The sequence below is a fragment of the Nannospalax galili genome, unplaced genomic scaffold, assembly GCF_000622305.1.
Source record: "Nannospalax galili isolate Female #2095 unplaced genomic scaffold, S.galili_v1.0 scaffold538, whole genome shotgun sequence".
Lineage (NCBI taxonomy): Eukaryota > Metazoa > Chordata > Mammalia > Rodentia > Spalacidae > Nannospalax > Nannospalax galili.
The window spans coordinates 1,863,650-1,883,384 of record NW_008343842.1 but is presented as its reverse complement, the minus strand read 5'-3'; the positions used below and the strand labels follow the sequence as shown (position 1 = coordinate 1,883,384).

Below are 19,735 nucleotides of genomic sequence, written 5' to 3'. Positions count from 1 at the left end.
AAAAAGTCACAGTGGGTTTTGGGGTAGGAGAGAAAGTATATAATCAGCATTACTGAACAGAAAGACAAAAACCTATTGATACACAGGTTTTAGGGACTGTTGAGGAAAGGTTTTTGCATCCCATTTAGGGTTTAAGCAACTTGGCAAAGATGGGGAAAGGAGAGATGGTCTACAAGGGAAAAGGGAGATGTGTCTGGGGAATGAGTGGTGCCCCGTAGGGTGGTGTCTAGTGCTAAGTGATCTTTGGCACCTTTCCAGGCAAGTGCTCTTTAGAAAAAATGAGAGGACAACTCCCAGGTGAGGGAAGGTAGAGGTAGGTGGATCCCTGAGATTGAGACCTGCCTGGTCTGCATACCAGTTCTAGGCCACCTAGGGCTAAAAGAAAACCCTGTCTCAAAAACAAACAAAAAAACCAGGACTAGAATCGGCCTATATTTCCCTCCCTCCCATGCCAGGTATGGAGCAAATGCTTAGTATATAATTACCGAACAGAAGTAAGACCAGTTACAGAAGCATCTTTCTAAGAATCTTAAAATGCTTTGTATCTTTTTCCATTTTACCCATCCCTCCTCCAGCTTGCAGATCATTTCATTAAGTATTGAGTGTTTCTATCGTCTGTCCTCTGTGTCTGCTCCTTTTAGGCATCCACTGGACAATGCACCCTGACAGTGTTCTGTCTTGCCAGAAACTACATGTCTCAGAGATGCGTGTGCGCCTTTCCTCTTGTGGCCACTGCATTAAAACAGGGGTGTTTGCGTTTGTTCCAACCCTCTACCTGCGTATATCGTTCCACTAGATGATTGAGAAATGCTCTTCAGGGAGGACAGTTAGAAAAACATCAGTTACTATTTCTATCTGGGCCTTGTTTTTCCTCCCTCCACTGGATCATGTGATGACTCATTAGTAGATCTATTTGATCAGTTTGTTTTACATTATTCACAAGATAGTTGCATTGCCAGTTCAGCAACTTGACATTTAGCCAGGGTAAAGGAAAAAAGGGAGGTTGTTATCATGGACACCTTGGCATCTTGTTCTTTCGAGTATTCTAAGAGGAGTTTGAAAATGTAAATAAACTCTTAGAAATTTACAATCAAGTAACGATTTGCAGTAAGGAGAGGCAGATGAAGCCATTTTGTTCTTTTTGGTTGTTTCTCATAGGGAAACTGGTCTGGATGTCAAAGCTGCCTTCTCTGTTTAGCTGTGTGCCTAGTGGGCTCCTGATCCTCTTGGAGCAGTTTGGTTTGGAAGTTGCAAAGCTCCTTCAGCACCATATTGAAAGCACCTTTCCCTCCACCAGGTTTAATTCTTTCCTAAATAGGCTATTTGCCCTGAAATGCCATCGCTTTCCTGTCAGCCCAGATTCATGACCTTAATCAAAAACTGCCTTTACTGGTATCTGTTTAAATTGCTCTAACGAGTTACTGTTTGTTTGGCAAGGAGAAATTGAGTCTTTACGCAGGAATGAGTGTATTCTCCAGCAATCGTGAGGCCAGATGTGATGTTTATTAAAATTAGTAACTTACTCTGTGTTTCTGTGCTGCTCACCTTGGCAGGATTGGTTGGAGAGGCCCATCCTTTTGTGTTAGCACTGTCTTTTTAACCTTGCCATGATTACCCTACTGCTCTCTTGCCATGTGAACAATTTGCCAACAGCTGGGAAACCTGTTCCTCTGTGAAGTGAGCCTTTCTTCTTTAAAATGACTTAGCGATGATTTCTGTCAGGTAGGGAAGAAATCGTAAATGAAGACTCTAATGTTTTGGTTTTAGAAGGGAATCTCCTTGGGAGGTAAATGGGGATGTTACCCAGCTTTGGCAAGTTCTTAATGAAAATAATGATTTTAATAGACTGACCTTATTACTCCTGCTAATTGATATCCTCATTACTAAGTTCTCTGCTGAGCATTTGCTAAGTTCTTACTGATCTTGAAAAGCAGAGCCCTTCTTCAGTTCGTGCTGCAGCCATGACAGTTCTCTATTTCATGTGAAGAGTGGCCCCAAAGGCCCAGAGGGTAAACATGAAGTGGCTGCAGCAATCTTTGGACATTAAGATTACTTTCTCAAAATTCTTTTTAAGTCATGTCAGACTAAGAATTGGGTTTATATGTTACATGAATCAAAGAGAGAAATTAGGTTTGGTTTGCTTTTTCATATACACGTCTCTGTCTCACAAAAATTACAGTATTTTAGCTGCCATCATCCTCACTCTCAGAACCTGGAAGGGACAGTATCTATGCAGTAGATACAGCCTTGGGAGGAGGAATGGAGTGGAAAGAGCTCTGTACCAGTGTCAGGTGCTTGAGCTTTGTACCTGAGTCAGCACAGATATGCCTAATTGATGAGCCTTCTACCCAAAGAAATCAAAGGTAGGACTCTGCATGAGTGGGAATGGGATTCTTACCATTCCAGGGTTCATTGTTGTGTCTTCAAGGAAATTTCACAGCCTGGCAACTCCCTAGAACAGTCCCTTTTGAGAAGGATACTGGTTTTAATGTTTTCAAGGTAGGTCTGTGTTTGTCTACAGGGCTGATGAGAACTGACATAACATTGCAGGCTTCTGATTAACCCTGGACCATTGCACTGCTCTGAAGTACTGCCAGGGCTGTGCTTAGGGAGTGGCCCATATTCCTGGCTCCACCTTCTCTGTACTGAGCAGTGCAGGTTGAAGGCTTGGAGGCCACTTAGAGAAGAGAATCTGCACCTTTCGAAACCCTTCTTAGCATGTGGGCCTTCTGCTCTGGTGCTGTCTCATCTCCTGGGAGGTGATAGATGAGCAACCTGGGGAGAGTCTTGGGACACTTAGGAGGCCTTGCCTCTCTTCAGAACTGCTGCCTTGAAGATTTCTCTGGAGAGGAACCAATCTGTTCTCAGGACTTGGAATGGTAGTTCTTTGTAGCTTCATTTTAAAAAAATATTTTATTTGTTATTTCTATTTTATGTGTATGCATGTATTGCCTGCATGTGTATAAGTGCACCCTTGTCGTGCAGTGCCCTTGGAGTCAGAAGAGGGTGTTTAGCCCCAGCTGTCCTGGAACTGAAGTTACAGATGGTTGTTAGCTGCCATGTGGGTGCTTGAAATTGAACCCGGGTCCTCTGCAGGAGCAGCTAGTGCTCTTAACTGCTGAGACATCTCTCCAGTCCCAGCTTCTTCTTTTTTTTTTTTTTTTGTTGAGACAGGGTCTCCCTGTAGCCCCAGCTGGCCTGGAACTCACTATGTAGACCAGGCTGGCCTTGAACTCACAGAGAGTTCCTGAGTGCTGGGATTAAAGGCGTACACTACCACGCCTGGCTCTAGCTTCATTTTTTTACCCCAATTTTCAGACTAATATATTCTTGTTTCTCACAAATGCATGAAGGTACAAAGCAGAAAATAAATATCACCTCACCGCTCTGTTTCCATGGTAACTCATTGTTAATGTTCTGGCTCTTTCCTTCTGAGTGGCACTCTCTGGCACTCTGTGACGTTACATTGGTGAATATAAGCAACTTCCTTGTTAAGAGAATTGGGCAGCCACCTTAATAGGAAGGGGCAGATTTCATGTTTCTTTCTGCTACCCGATTATTATAGAAAACGCAATTTTTGTTTGGAATTTTTTTTTTTCTTTTGATCACACATTTACTGGCCGCCTTTCTTTTGCAAAATTTTACACACTTCAAAAATGCACATTTGACTTAACTGTTAGATTTTTTTTTTTTTTTTTTTTCGGTCTTTTTGAGACAGGGTCTCCCTGTAGCCCCAGCTGTCCTGGAACTCATTATGGAGACCAGGCTGGCCTTGAACTCACAGAGATCCACCTGCCTCTGCCTCCCAAGTGCTGGGATTAAAGGTGTGCACCACCACGCCCGGCTTTAACTGTTAGATTTTAAAATTCTCTGACCATTATTACTTTTGCAGATTATACCTTATTTTATGTAGTATGAACCTCTTATAGAACAGATCCTGAACCAAAGAAATCTGATTTAGACAAGCAGTGGAATGTACATGCTCCTGGTGCCTGGGGAGGCCAGAAGAGGGCGTTGGAGCCCTTGGAGCTAGAATTACAGTTACGAGCTACCATGTGGGTGCTGGGATCCAAACCTAGGTCCTCTGCAGGAACAGCCAATGTTCTTAACTGGTAAGCCATCTCTCCAGCCTCCTATCTTATTTATTAATTAATTTTTAAAAACTTTGTGTTCAGGTAGGGGGCAGGGTGCCTGTGCTAAAAGTCAGGGGACAATTTTTGGGAGTTGACTCCACCATGTGGGTTTGAGGAATGGAATTCAGATCATCAGGCTTTTCAGAAAGCCATTTCACTGGCCCCTGATACATCCTATTTCCACCTCTAGTGGTGGTATGGGGCTGAATCATAGTGTGAGGAAGGCCCAGTTCTTTTTACAGTATGGATACTCCTCATCTTTAAACTTTTGAGTCCTGGACACTTTGCACTACTTGTATAAGGAAGTAATTTGAGCCATATACTCAGTGGTACTCAGAAAGGGTGAGACCTGACTGACAAATCTTCATATTTACTACAGCAAGGATTTATTTTCTATTAAATAGAAAGCCTTATCCTGGGTGTTAGAGATACAAAGTTGACTTTGACAATGTTCCTGTTCTCTAAGAATAACTGTCCCTTGAGGGTAGTGTGTGGCAAATAATTGACACTAAAGCAGCATGATGAATGCTTTGCTGGTGGTGGGACTGCTCATAGCACGGGGACACAGGGCTGGAGAACCAGGTATGCTTGTTGGGAAAGACCGTCTTTTCTCATGTCAACCTAAGCAAGTGTGTCTTTGCACAGAAAAGGTGGGTTTGATATGGATAAGCTTCAGAATCATGATGTGAGCTTCAAGCTGTGAGTCTGAACAGTGCCTACTTAGGTTCAGTATAGAACTCTGCTATGTGGGGCCCTCTGCCTTCTCCCTGGGCCTCCCATAGCATCAGCCCTGCTCCTCTCTATGGAGACAGGATCTCCATATGCACACCAGGCTGGGCTTGAATTGAATCCTCATGCCTTAGCCTCTAGAGTACTGGGATTACAGGAACATGCCACCCTGCCTAGCTAGGGCCAGTTTCTTTTCTCAACAACTTTCCTTTTTCCTTGAGAAAATTATGCCACATTGCTAAGCTGATTTTAAAACTATTTTACCTTTTAGTAAGTAATATATTTACATGGTTCATAATTAGAAAATATTTTACAAAACAGTACTAAACTTTTTGTGATAAGCCGTTCTGAATAGTTTCATTTCTTTTTAAAAATAATTCTAATTATTTTTATTTTAAATTATGTATATATGTGTCTGTGTGTATGTACATGTGCCTACAGGTGCCTGTGGAGGCCAGAGGCATCTGATCCCCTGGAGCTGGAATTACAGGCAGTCATGAGCCACCTGATGTGGATGCTGGAATTATTTTTGCTACTACCAAGGGTCGAACCTTAGGACCCTCATGCATGCTGGTCAAGTGCTCTACCACTGAGCTATATTGTTCAGTGGTTATTACTATTTTTAAATGTTTTTTTATTAGCATGTATTAATTATATATAATAGTGGGTTTCATTATGATAGTTTCGTGCATGTGCATAATGTGTTTGATCATATTCACTCCCCCCATATTGGTTTGGTTTCCCGTTGCTGTGATAAAGGATGAACCAAAAACATCTTGGGAAGAAAGAGTATTTCAAACCTTAGAGTTCACAGTCCATCATGGAAGGAAGTCAGGTGGGAACTCAGGGCAGGGACCTGGAGACAGGAGCTGAAGCACAGACCATGAGGAGTGCTGCTTACTGGCTTCTCCTCTAGCCTGTGCTTAGGCTGCTTGCTATCTTTAAAAAAATTTTTTTAATTTATTATTTTTATTTTATGTGTATGAGTTTATTACCTATATGTGTATAAGTGCACCCATGTTGTACAAAGCCTGTGGAAACCAGAAGAGGATGTAGGATCTCCTGGAATGAAAGTTACAGACAGTTGTTAGCTGCCATGTGGATGCTGGGAATCGAACCCAGGTCCTCTGGAAGAACAGAAAGTATTCTTAACCACTGAGCCATCTCTCCAGCCCTCCTCCTTAAAAAAGTTTTTTTTGGCTGGGCATGGTGGCACATGCCTTTAATCCCAGTACTTGGGAGGCAGAGGCAGGCGGATCTCTGTGAGTTCGAGGCCAGCCTGTCTACATAGTGAGTTCCAGGTCAGCTGGGGCTACAGGGAGACCCTGTCTCAAAAAGGCCAAAAAAAATTTTTTTTTGACTTACTAATTTATATTTTATGTGTATGAGTATTGCCTGCATTGTATGTAAGTGCACCTGTGTTGTGCAATGCCAGTGAAGGCATCTGGAGTCGCAGATGGTTGTTAGCTGCTACGTGGGTACTGGGAACTGAACCCAGGTCCTCTGCAAGAGCAGCCAGTGCTCTTAACTGCTGAGCTATCTCTCCAGTCCTCAGCCTGCTTTCTTATACAACCCCACCCAGGCCTACCTGCCCAGGAGTGGCACCCCCCACAATTGGCTGAGAAAATATCTTACGGGTCTTGATTGAGGTTCCTTCTTCCAGGCGTGTCAAGTTGACAGCTGAAGCTCTCTACACCTCCATTATCCTTTTTTTGTCCCCCTCCCATTTTACCTGATCCCCTTCTTCCCAGTTAGCCCCCTTCTACTTTCATGTCCGTGTGTGTGTGTGTGTGTGTGTGTGTGTGTGTGTGTGTATTTCATTAGGGACACTTAAAGGATCATGGTTGAGGGTCTTCTGCAAGAACAGTCAGTGCTCTTAACTGCTCATTCATCTCTCAAGTCCCCTTGTTTGTTTTTTGAGTCAGGGTCTCTAGCCCCAGTTGGCCCAGAACTTACTGTGTAGACCAGGCCGGCCTCAATCTCACAAAGAACTGCCTGCCTCTACCTCCTGAGTGCTGGGATTAAAGGCATGTGCCACCATGTCAAGTTCCCACCATGGACTTCTGACTTAGTTTACAGAAGTACCAGATGAAAATTCCTTCTTACGGTGCAGACTTCAAATCTGCTTTGGTGATCTGTTTCAGTACACATAGCAAGTGTTCTCAGGCTTTTATGGTTCTTTGCAAGAAACTTTAGGGTTAGGCTAAATTTTCTTTGTATGTGTATATGTGTATGGTTATATGTTTGTATGGGTGTATGCTGCAACACATGCATGGGGGTACATGTGCATTTGTATGCATATGTATGTGGAAGCTAGAAGTCCACATTGGCTGTCTTCTTTGATCACTCTCCATCTTATTTTTTGAGATAGGGTCTCTCACTGAACCTGGAACTTGTTGACTCAGCTAGATGTCTGGTCACTGAGCTCCAGGAATCCTGTCTCTGACCCTGCTTCCCTGTGCTGGGATTTTCATTTTATCCTTAGAACACCACAGTTACTGAGGAATAAGATGTGCAAATTGTTGAGCACCGTCCAGCTTCTCAAACTTTGGGATGAGATTGGGCATCGCCATCCTTCTGTTCTGTTCTGCATTCTGACTGGTTTGCACTTTGTACCATTTTTAGTGCGAGGATGGAGAAATTATTGATCATACTTTTGAAAGTCTACATCCAGATTCAAATGGATTTATCTGAGAAACCTCCTGAATAAAATTGCATTGGATGAAGTATCTTGTAATTTACTAGATTCATATATGTAAGGGAGGGAAAATGAGTCCCCAAGTGAATACCCAGACTGAAAATCATCCCACTTTGACTGTGGGACAGATAGCCCATCACTTCTGGCTGCTGCTGCTGGGCTGCTACTGATCTGGATTATTTGGAGTCCTTTGACAAGGTTGTTGACTGGCAGGTTTAGCTTGCTCAGGCTGTTAGCCCCTCCTGAAGTGTTTAGCTGTGCCTCTTCTGTTGTCCACTCAGATGGTGGTCTGCTGGAGTTTCTCTCCTCATCTGGTCTTCCTTTCTTTCCTCTTCCCTTCTCCCTTTCCTATCCCTCTGCCCTCCTGTTTTCCTTCCCATTTCTCTTCCTGTAGCCAGCCGCAGTATGGACCTACTCTCTTACTTGTAAATTTGAAGGACTCCCAAAGAGAACAAACATGGAAATTAAACAATCTCAGTTTGGTAATCCACTGATAGAATTTAGAAATTGGGGCTAGTGAGATGGCTCAGCAGGTAAAGGTGCTTGCTGCCACATTTGAGGACCCGATTTTGATCCCCCAAACCAGCATGGTGGAAAGAGAGAACCAACTCCTACAAGTTGCCCTCTGACTACCATATGCAACCCGCCCCCCCTTATACAAATAAATAAATATGCTATTAAAATTTAAAGACAAACTCAGTCAGACAAAAACCCAGCATAGAACTGGGAAAATGGGCAGTAGGCCCCAATCTTAGCCAAACTATTGGCAGCTGATTACTGCTGGGTGAGGGAGAGTGATCTTCTTTAAGGGAGTGACTATAGATAGACCGACTAGACCCCAGTAGATGAACTTGCACTGAAGGACATGTGGGGACACTAACTTGACTTGCTGGGCCTTAACAAATGTAACAGAAGTCTGGTGGGGGCACTACAGAGGGGTATGGATGGGGGAGTGGTACAAAGATGACTAAGATGTTTTGTAGGAGGGACTGGAGAGAGGGCTCAGAGGTTAAGAGGACCTGCATTTGATTCCTAGCACCCACATGGAGGCTAACAACCATTCATAATTCCAGTTCCAGGGGAATTTGACGTCCTCTTCTGACCTCCACAGGCACTGCACGACATGAATACACTTAACATACATGTAGGCAATACACTCATACAAACACAAAAATAATAAATAAAATATTTTTTAAAAAGATGTTTTGGACCAGGCATGGTGGCGCACGCCTGTAGTCCCAGCACTTGGGAGGCCGAGGCAGGTGGATCTCTGTGAGTTCAAGGCCAGTCTGGTCTACATAGTGAGTTCCAGGCCAGTTGGGGCTACAGGGGGACCCTGTCTCAAAAAGAAAAAAAAAAAAAGATGTTTTGGGCTGGGCATGGTGGCGCACGCCTGTAGTCCCAGCACTTGGGAGGCAGAGGCAGGCAGAGCTCTGTGAGTTCAAGGCCAGCCTGGTCTACAAAGTGAGTTCCAGGACAGCTGGGGCTACAGAGAGACCCTGTCTCAAAAAGATCAAAATAAGTAGTAAATAAATAAATAAATAAACAAACTCTTCCTTAAAAAAAAAGATATTTTGTATGAAATGCACAAAAGTTCAATAAAAACATTAAAAATTTTAAAAAGAAATTGATGGTTAAGTACTAGACCATTTCAGAGAAAAATAGCATGTCTTCTGTAAGTACACTATGTTTGACAGTATAGTTTCCCGTATGGTTTTTTTTTTTTTTTCGTCTTTTTGAAGCAGGGTCTCCCTGTAGCCCCAGCTGTCCTGGAACTCACTATATAGACCAGGCTGACCTTGAACTCACAGAGATCCGCCTGCCTCTGCCTCCCAAGTACTGGGACTACAGGCGTGTGCCACCACGCCCTGCTTCGTATGTTATTTGAAAGTTTTATTTTGTTTTGTTTTTGTTTTTTGGTCTTTTTGAGACAGGGTCTCCCTATAAGCCCCAGCTGGCCTGGAACTTGCTATAAAATTTTATTATATTATTTTATCTTCATTTAATATTTTTTTGGTCTTTTTTTTTTTTTGGTGTTTTTGAGACAGGGTCTCCCTGTAGTCCCAGCTGTCCTGGAACTCACTTTGTAGACCAGGCTGGCCTTGAACTCACAAAGATCTGCCTGACTCTGCTTCCCAAGTGCCGGGATTAAAGGCGTGCACTATTACGCCCGGCGCTTTTTTTTGGTCTTTTTAAAAATATTTATTATTTTTATTTTATATGTATTTGAGTGCACCCATGTTGTGCAATGCCGTGGAGGTCAGAAGAGGGCTTTGGATTCCCTTGGAACTGGAATTAAGGATGGTTCGTAGCTGCCATGTGGGTGTTGGGACTCGAATCCAGGTCCCCTGCAAGAGCAGTTGGTGCTCTTAACTGCTGAGCCATCTCTCTAGCCTCTTTTTTTGGTCTTTTTGAGACAGGATCTCCCTGTAGCCCCAGTTGTCCTGGAACTCACTATGTAGACCAGGCTGGCCTTGAACTCCCAGAGCTCCGCCTGCCTCTGCCTCCAGAGTACTGGGCTTAAAGGCGAGCTCCACGATGCCTGGCAAAAAATTTTATTTTTAAATTTTATTGTATATTGCTTGCACGTATATAAGGGCACCTGCATAATGCCCTCGGAGGTCAGAAAAGGGTGTTGGATTCCCTGGAACTGAAATTATCGATGTTTTTTAGCCACAATGTGGGTGCTGGGAACCGAAACCTGGGTCTTCTGCCAGAGCAGCTAGTACTTTTAATTGTTGAGTCATCTCCTAGCCCCTGTTATTTTAATTTTTAAACAGCCCTGTAAGGCAGATATTACCATCCCAATTTTGTAGTGGAAAGGTAAGGAAGGACAGCTATTATTTTTTAAGTTTTAATCTTGGGGGACTTGCTTAAGATTATGCAGCTAGTAAGAAGTAGAGAATAGAATTGACCCTTGGTCATTTAGTGACCTTCATTAGATGTAGTGCATATGCTAGACACAGGCTGACTAAGTGAAGCTTGGACTTCTAGAAGCTGTTTTGTGCTATAACTAACCTGAATATTTCTTTTAACTTTTCCAGCATCTGCTACAAGCCTTAGTGAATCTGACAGTGAGACTGAGGGGAAGCAGACCTGCTCTGACACTTTCAAAGATGCCTTCAAAGCAGACTCCCTCGTGGAGGGTACCTCTTCTCGCTACTCCATGTATAATAGTGTCTCCCAGAAACTTATGGTATGTCATTGCTTAGAATGATTTCTTTCTTTTTTTGTCTTTTTGAGTAGGGTCTCCCTGTAGCCCCAGCTGTCCGGGAACTCACTCTGTAGACCAGGCTGGCCTTGAACTCACAGAGATCCGCCTGCCTCTACCTTCCAAGTCCTGGGACTACAGGCATGCGCCACCATGCCTGGCGCTTAGAATCATTTCTAAGGCTGCCTTAGCAGAGTGAGAGAAAGAAAGGAGGTTTGCATTGGTATGAGGTGGGAGGGGCTACTCTATGGACATTCTTCTCTGCTTTCTGGCTACTGAGGTTTAGTGGAGAAAGTATGGTCTCCTCCTAGTAGAAGCGTCTGTCACATCGGAATCTTCCATTGGAAGTACTTCTTCTGTCCAGAGCCAGACTACTGTTTGGTATTCCTAATGACTCTGTATTATAAGCATGTATGAATCTACTTCCCTGACATGCGTGTGTGTCAGTGGTTGAAAAGGCTTCATGATGTTTTTGTTCTTGTGAATAATCTCAAAAGAAATGACTGAACACCTCTTGACCCCTAGGAGTCTAAAATAAGGACAAGTAGCATAGTCTCCTTTTGTAGGAGGCCCAGATATCTCAGCTCTCACACCCACTCATCTGTCACAGGAAGTAAGATGAAAAAGGATGCCTATTTACTCTCCTTATTAAAATTTAGATGTGCAAAGTTTAGAGAAGTTCAAATTTGCTTTCAGTCTAGTGTCAGGAATATCATAGTTGACACCTGCTTTTTGTTGATTAGTTTAAGAATGAAAACTGCTGTTGCTGAAGTTGTAGGTCAGGATTCTAGTTTGGAGCCCACAAGCTTTGGGGAAGTAGAAGATGGGGAAGTTTGTGACTTAGCCTTTTTGACCTGGGCTACTGTTTAGAGCCCACTAAGCTCTTAAACTGATACTGCTGCTTTCAAAGAGAATTTAGACCCTCCAGGAGGAATTAGATCTCTTCAGGACTATAGTTCTTCAGTTACGTAAGAGTTTGGGGGGTTTGGGATTTTGGCTCTGATCTTTGAGGTCTGTACTCAGGCCTAGTAACTCTGGAGTTTAGTGTGAGCTTATGACAGTTATGACATTTTTAAATCGTGGTCCTGGACCTAGTTCAGTTTTACTTGAAGCAAACTTCAGTTAATTTACTAACTAGATAGGTTCCTCCATGCCTCATTGTCTTTGCCTAGTAAGGCCATGTGATGGGCAAGGGGGTAAGTAGAAATTACTGCTTAAAGTTGCTGTGTTCTAAATTACGTTCTCTTTATCAACTCTACTCTGGATCTACTTTTTACTTAATCAGACAAATTAGCTGGAAGGGGAAGTTGTGCAAATGTCCAGTGAGATTCATTAAATACACTTTTGATTACAGCTCTGTAGTCCTTTCTCATTTATCCAACTTCTGGTTGCCCTAGACTTTCACCTGCAGAATAGATAGTTAACAGCCCACAGAGTTACTTATGCTTCTTTTTGTTAGGCTAGAAGGTAAACTTTAGACCTCAGTGTGTTTTTCAAGGTTTATCACAATGTATGGCCTGTGATAGGGACTAAATAAATAGCTGTTACACTGAATTAATTGTGTTTTGTTCTTTTTTCAGGCCAAGATGGGCTTTAGGGAAGGTGAAGGATTGGGTAAATACAGCCAGGGTCGGAAGGACATCCTTGAAGCCTCCAATCAGAAAGGTCGACGTGGCTTGGGTCTGACACTGCAGGGCTTTGATCAGGAGCTGAACATCAATTGGCGGGATGAGCCGGAGGTAACTGGTGAGGGGAGGAGAAAACAGGAAGGCCATTGGAACGGGTGGCTCTTTGAAACTGTGTTAACAAATTAGAACTCTTAAGAGGCAATTTGAACAGAGTGATTAGAGGCTCAGAACTAGCATCTTATATGAAGGTTCTGGGAAGGTCCAGAATGAAAAGAAGACTTGGAGGAGTATGCTGTGATGTCAGTTTGTTTTTGTTGCTTTCTAGGACTAAGACTGGTAGGTAAAATATGTTAGAAGGCAGACTTTGGCTCCACAAAGAACTTTAATAACTAGGTACAGCTTTCTCCTAGTGGAATGTTAAACTTCTCAAGCTAGTTAGCTCTTTGCTAGAAGACTTCAAGCAGGACAAGTGAGTACCTACTGACCCATTGAATGAGGGACGGGATTAGGAGTCTTGGGGGTTGTCCGTCCATCTCCACAGGGTTTTGCCATGCAGATTCCAAACAAGGGATTGTTTATATACAGCTTTCCTACTGTGTGGACTCAGTTGTTTTATTGCTTGATTGTGTTTGTTTTAAGACAGAGGTTCTTTTTTTGGTGAGGCTGAGAATCTAACCCCAGACCTCACACATACCAGGCAAGCTCTTTACCCCTAAGCTTATAATAGCTCTAGGCCAAAAAGAGATTTTTTAAAATTCCTTTTAATGGCATAGATAATGTTGAGATCTTAATTCCTACCTTTTTCCTCAAAGGATTTGAATGAAGTATATACAATAAAAACCTAAAATAAAATAAAAGCACTAAAAATAACAGTGAGATATTACTAATAGAGAGTCGATATTGGGGAAAGTAGAGCACAGATGGTTGACCTTCTGTCAGTTGCTGTAGTTAAGCTTCACATGTGGCTCTTAAAGCTGGGAGCCTGCTAAAGTGTTTTTCTCGCTGACATTTCAAGGAAAGGACATCATTGAATTCATGTATGACAGCCTCATGAGGCTGCAGAGTTGGATTCTGACAGGCTCTGACCTCACAGGTTCTGGGGTGGGCTTGCCGTTCTGCTTTGTCACTGTGAGGAACAAAGACCAGCAGCTTGGCAGAGACCATGAAGATGAGAAGAAAGCTTAAAGTTGTTGCTAGATGTAGGCTTTTGCCTTAGAAACACCGAGTGTTTTCCTTGTTTGTGTAGATACAAGTACATAGAGTTCCTAATAGGGTAGGATTTGAGTATCCTTCATTAAACTTGAAACTTGAAAGTTGCCTATAAAAATCTCTTCTTGGGGCTGGAGAAATGGCTCAGTGGTTAAGAACACTGGCTGTTCTTGCAGAAGACCCAGGTTTGAATCCCAGCACCCACATGACAGCTAACAACTGTCTGTAACTCCAGTTCTAGGGGATCCAATGCCCTCTTCTGACCTCTGTGGGCATTGCATGACATGGGTGTACTTCCACACATGCAGGCAATACACGCATGCACATAAAATATTAAAAAAGAAATCTCTGTTCTTAATGGAGATAGGCTATTGGAATCCTTTTTTTGGATGAAGCTATTGTAGTTACCATTCACCATAATTCAGTTTTTCTATGACCAAGGATGCCTTCATTAAGGAAGGAAGAGTTTAGCTGCACTGTGAGTTGAAAGCCACTTCTTTAAGGAAGATGAGGTTGGGTGGGTCACTGTAGGGAAAGTTTTGCTCAGTGGCTCCAAGAGTATAGAGTTTAAGGTTTGACACCTCAGGTAAATCCATTCTGCAGGTAGCCTTAATGTACAGGCTTCCATGGGGAGAGTGATTCTGCTTTTACTCAACAAAGGATCATCCAAGGTATATGTGAACTTCTTGCTTTGCACAGTTTATAGTTGACATTTGTGCTTAAACATAAGGATTTGAACAGGAGAAGAAACCATGACTCACTTCCAGATTCATGGACAAGGCTTCGGTGATTTTTCTTTTCAACTTTTTCTCTCTCGATCATGGTTGGCTTGCCATCGAGGCCTTGCATTGTGATACCATTTTATGCCTTTCAGAGTATGTAATATTACCTTTAATGACATTGCTTCAGTTTGCAATGGTGAATCTCTTCTCCACAGTTTCTTGGAAGGTAATCCTTGAAGCTGCCATGCCAGGTTAGCCACCTGATTAGGTTTTGTAATCCATGTTTGTCTAGCCCAATGGTACATGGTCCTGGATCACTGTACAGTCATCTGGAGACTTAAAAATATACATTCAGCCGAGCATGGTGGCACACGCCTTTAGTCCCAGCACTTGGGAGGCAGAGGCAGGCGGATCTCTGTGAGTTCCAGGCCAGCCTGGTCTATATAGTGAGTTCCAGGCCAGCTGGGGCGACAGGGAGACTCTGTCTCAAAAAGACCAAAAAATATATATATACATTCAGTTCCCACCTCAGACCAGTCCCAAACTATGTGCTCATGAGGCATGGCCCAGACATCAGTCTTTAGAAGCCCCGCAGTGGTCCTAGTGCACAGCCAGTGTGAGAACCCTTCTCCCTTCTCTTCGGGAGAGTCCTTGAAAAATTAAGAGGAAGCAGCCATTAGGAATGATTTTCTGCCACATTCTGGATCAGACAAACACTTTGAAAGGCATCAGTTGGGGACACTCTTTGCCATTAAATTTTAAGTCTTCAGAGAATTACACTGCATGCGATAGCTGTCTGATTAATCATTTTTCTGTCCTCGTTGCGCTTATAAACTCCTTTGGTCAAAGACTTGTCTTATTTACTTCTGCATTTTGAGCACTTACATGTAGGTATTTGTCAAATAATATTGGAACAAATGAAAGAAACCTTGAAGATTTAGAAATTTTCTAAAGGACTCAAAGCAAAATTGGAGCTGTCCTTTAGGAAGTTAGACTTCATAGTTCTGGTTTTCATTTCCCAGGTCTGACTGCTTCATTTGGTGTCAGCAATTAGGGCTCTTCTCAGCCTAAGTCACTATGAATTATTTTGGGGAAACCCTGGTGCCTGGGCAGAGCTCCTCTCACCTGACTTACTTGCCTTTCTTTTGTTTGTAGCCCAGTGCCTGTGAGCAGGTGTCATGGTTCCCAGAATGTACTACTGAAATTCCTGACACCCAGGAAATGAGTGATTGGATGGTTGTGGGAAAGGTATGATGTCATGAAAATATACTTGGATTTCTTTGCATTTTTCTGACTAGTCAGTCTCCTTGAATCTGATGTTATATGTATTGTAGTTTTAGAAAAAATGTGAAACTGACCATTCTGGTAGGAATAAAAGCTGTGTCACAAGAGTGTGTTAAAGGATTTACAGATTTGCCCCGGGAGATGTAGCAGACAAATTTTTCCTCTCAGCCATGTAACTCACATGGTAGAGAAAGTGCCTAATCTCTGCCTTTCCTATGGATATCTTTTGGAGTAGCGTATTATGTATCAGTGTATATTCTGGTCCCTGCCAGGCATTGTTGCAAGTAGATGAAGAGACATCCTCAGAAAGTAATGAGGGAATTATTGTGGAGGGAATTCGTTTAATCTTGTGGAAAATCATAGAAATAAAGCAAATGGAAGACCACATCAGTATGGTCTTCAGAAGTAAGGGCTTTTTCAGGGGCTTCACAAGGTGCATACCGTGGCATGCATGTACCTGTGTACAGGCTTACATACCCCAAGAAAAAAAGAAAATTGAAAAAAACCTAGAGACCACAAATTTTGGGTTGTTTTAATCACACTTGAGTGGGGGCTGGGACTCACATCCTATGAGGCCTTACTTGGGCCCTTGTTTTCTCTAAAATTACCTAATCAGTGCCTACTCTTAAGCATTTCTACTCATAAAGAGCGAGAGGCTTCCTGGACAAAGGACAGGCTTACCTCTGGTGGGCACTCCCAGTCCTGCTATTGCTCTGCTCTGGGGCAGACAGCTTACATGGCTCCTTCCTGTTTGCTTTTCTCAGCCTCAGCTTTTGGGTTGTTTTATCCATATGGTGCTCTACCCAGAGCTCCCCAGAGACTGCTTCATCTCACAGCCATCTGGAACAGAGCCAGAGGGATTTGGGACTGTCTTTCTCACCCCTCAGGGATTGATGTTTCTTGGCAAGAACTTAAGCCCCTTCTTGCTCTGCTCACTCAGAACCCTCATTTTTCCATTCACCCCTGATATGTAGTCCCACTTGATCATTATTTATTGTTTTATTCTCCCTGTAGAGAAAGATGGTTATTGAAGATGAAACAGAGTTTTGTGATGAAGAGCTGCTTCACAGTGTGCTGCAATGTAAGGTAAGGCTGTGAAGGAGCCAGGCATGAATCCTGTGGTGAGGTGGTTGGGCTTTTCTGGTTCTCTTTGGGAGTGGGGGAGGGTTATACTGTTTTTTTTTTACTGTTTTTTTTTTTTTTTTCCCCTGGAGATGAGAAGTGTAACCTGCATGATACATACAGGATATTTTTTCCTGGTAACTGTCTGACCTTGACTGTTATATTGTCCAGGTGGCCAGTAATCAGCAAAGAATTCATTTAACCTCAGTGTGTCAGGTCATTGTGATTCCCAAGGGGCCTGGGGGTAGTAAAAGGTTTGAAATCATTCTTTTACATCAAACAGGTCAGGTTCAAACCCCATTTCTACATTTTTGCTGTATGACCTTGGGAAGTTGTTTGGGTGCCTCTGAGTTTGTCTCCTTTATAAAACTGGAGAAAATACCTGTCTGGGTGATGGTGTTAAATGGAATAGGGGGAGTGCAGTGCTTGGGAAATGTTAGCCTCCTCTAGTGTCTTTTGGCCCGATTGCAGGTCAGGAAGCACACACTGAATGAGCCAGGGAAGCTCTGAGGAGGAGATGGGTTGGAGAAGAATCAAGGTTTTGTGTTCACCTCAAAAGGCTCTTTTTTTGGCAGGCAGAGGGGTTGGGACTACATAAGGTGACCAAATCTCAGGTATAGTGAGGATCTCTGTTTCCAGAGAAGTTGGAGAGAGGGTGAGAGGACAGGAGAGCTCTCTGCTGTGTGTGGTAGTTGCCTTTTGAAAGCCCTGGGCTTGGTTTGTTTCCTTCTCTAGAGCTTAGAGCCAGTTAAGGGAGTCTGAGAAATCTACTGAAAGGTGGTGGTGGTACAGGGAAACAACTTGCCATGAGGATTAGCAGTGTGAAGAGTTGGTGTTTTGTGTAGCAGGGGATGCTTTTAGCTATTTAACCATACTCCAGGCACCTACTTCATTAGGAATTTTACTACTTCAGAGGTGAGGTGGTAGAGAATCAAAGTGATTAAGCAACTTGTCAGGGTCACACAGCTGGTTGTTTGAGAGCTGAGACAAGACCCCTATTATACCCCAGAGTGACTGGGTGTTGCTTACTAGAGATTCTCCTTCTCTTTGGGCAGAGTATGTTTGACATCCTGAATGGGGAGGAGATGAGACGAGCTCGGACCCGAGCCAATCCGTACGAGATGATCCGAGGAGTCTTCTTCCTCAACAGGTTCGCTGTCCTTTCTCTCCTTCCTGAGTTGCATCTCCCCATCTTTTGTTTGAGCCTCAGTTTTCCCTGTACCTGGCGCTGACTGTTGCTTTTCCGTCTTGCTTTGTTATAGAGCAGCGATGAAGATGGCCAACATGGATTTTGTGTTTGATCGTATGTTTACAAATCCCTTGGACTCTCATGGGGTAAGATTTTTATGATGCTGAGTACACTTAAGCTTCAGTAGCTCAGAAGTCACCATTTGTTCAAAGCGAGAGTAGTCCTGCTGTGCAGTAGAGATGTGTTTTGCTTTGCATTCCCCAGATAGAGACAGTGCTCCTTTGGTCCCAGGAGTGCCCCAGTGTGCCAGGCCCTTAAGATCTGTGATTTCAGCAGGTTGCTTTCCCTTTCTGCCTCTCGAATCACGCTCAGTGTGGGATCATAATCATGAGGCTTTGGCCTTTCTCTAGAAGTGGTGGAACAAAATGATTTTCTGCTCTGCTGCATCTCATTTCTCTCAATGCTGGCCCTCCATAATGATAGAGAAAACAAAAAAAGGAAATTTCATTCTAGAATCCCCTTCCGGAGTTCAAAGCATTTTTTAACTAGTCCTAGAAAGTTAGTTTCCTTTGACAGAGACAGGGCCAGAAACTGGCTACCCCCAGAGCTGTCTCTGGTCTAGGTGCCCTTATTCTACTAGGCCTTCCCCCATTTCCCACCAGCTAGAGGAACTTATTTCCAAGTTCTTTGATGTTTCAGCTCTACCTGCCTAACTACTTGCTGCATGCTGGCAAAACTGGCATGTACACCCCTCCAGCCTTTACTCATTTTTCTTTCCCAGGGCTTCCTCCCCATTTTCCAGGACCAGCAGGCAGTACAAAAGGCTCCTGGAATTAGCATCTTGAGAAAATTAGGTTGATACAATGTTGATTTAATTTTCTGAGCTCCCAATGATTTCCTGCCTGGCAGAGGAGCTCCGTTAAGCTGATGGGAAGTCACAGCATCATTTTGCTGCGTTTGAATGTGAATGTCTCCAGCAGCTGGTATCTGCTTATTGTCTTTTGTTGTCATGAGAATGAAGGAGGCACCAGAATTGTACCATTCAGGTGGAGGGTGGAGATCTTAGTTACATAGGGAGAGGCAGTGTGTTTAGACCACTTCAGGAAGCTTCTTGACTTGAATTGATTGTTAGTGGCCGGGGAGAATTGCCTTTTCAGAGATGTGCCCTTGTACTCCACAATAAAAAGTGGTTTCTTTCCTAGTACTTTCTTCTCTTTCTGCTCTGTTTTCCCCAGGGACCAGACTGATAGCCAAGCCCAGCAGGCTTGGTGTGTTTTCAGTCAAGCAGTCCCTAACAGAGGTGGGAGTGGCTGGAGGCCTAGGCATTGCTGGGGTCTTAGCCTAAACATCAAAGACCTGGAAGCAGTGTGTAGAGGAGGGGAAGAGAATTTCGAGGTTTTTTACTAGGTCTTTGGTGCTACAGGGTATGTCAAAGGAGAAAAGGTACTAGGGGAAAAAAGAAATTGTGAGCAAGAATTGAAAGAAACAAGGGGATGAAGGGAATTGGGGTATGCCTTGGGAAATCTGAAAACATAAACTTATATTATGTGAGGGATTTGTGTGCCTGGGATGGTTATTTAGGTTAGAAAACCTAAGTTTTGGTCCTGTTAGGGGAAATGAGGCAGCACTGACAGTGTCTGCTATGTGTGTACTGCACTTGGCAGAGGAGAGGAAAGAGACAAATATGAAAAGGTAAGAGTGTTCCTTCCAAGAAAGTTGATCTAGTTGAATAGAATACCATCTTATAATTGGGAATGTGTTACAGTTTTAGAAAGACGTTTGCCACAAGATGTCATTTAACCCTACAACA

General features: G+C 43.3%; 1 protein-coding gene across 4 annotated transcripts in view; it reads left to right on the top strand.

Annotated features, from left to right (window-relative positions):
• The window catches only part of Cmtr1 (cap methyltransferase 1), a 54,359-nt gene that overhangs the window by 5,119 nt on the left and 29,505 nt on the right, over window positions 1-19,735 (top strand). For all 4 annotated transcript variants that reach the window (XM_008840049.3, XM_029566942.1, XM_029566943.1 and 1 more), the window contains exons 3-8: window positions 10,605-10,756; window positions 12,352-12,510; window positions 15,486-15,578; window positions 16,629-16,700; window positions 17,792-17,886; window positions 17,999-18,071. In XM_008840049.3, the coding sequence (XP_008838271.1) occupies window positions 10,605-10,756; window positions 12,352-12,510; window positions 15,486-15,578; window positions 16,629-16,700; window positions 17,792-17,886; window positions 17,999-18,071 (644 nt within the window). The remainder of the gene's footprint in view (window positions 1-10,604; window positions 10,757-12,351; window positions 12,511-15,485; window positions 15,579-16,628; window positions 16,701-17,791; window positions 17,887-17,998; window positions 18,072-19,735) is intronic.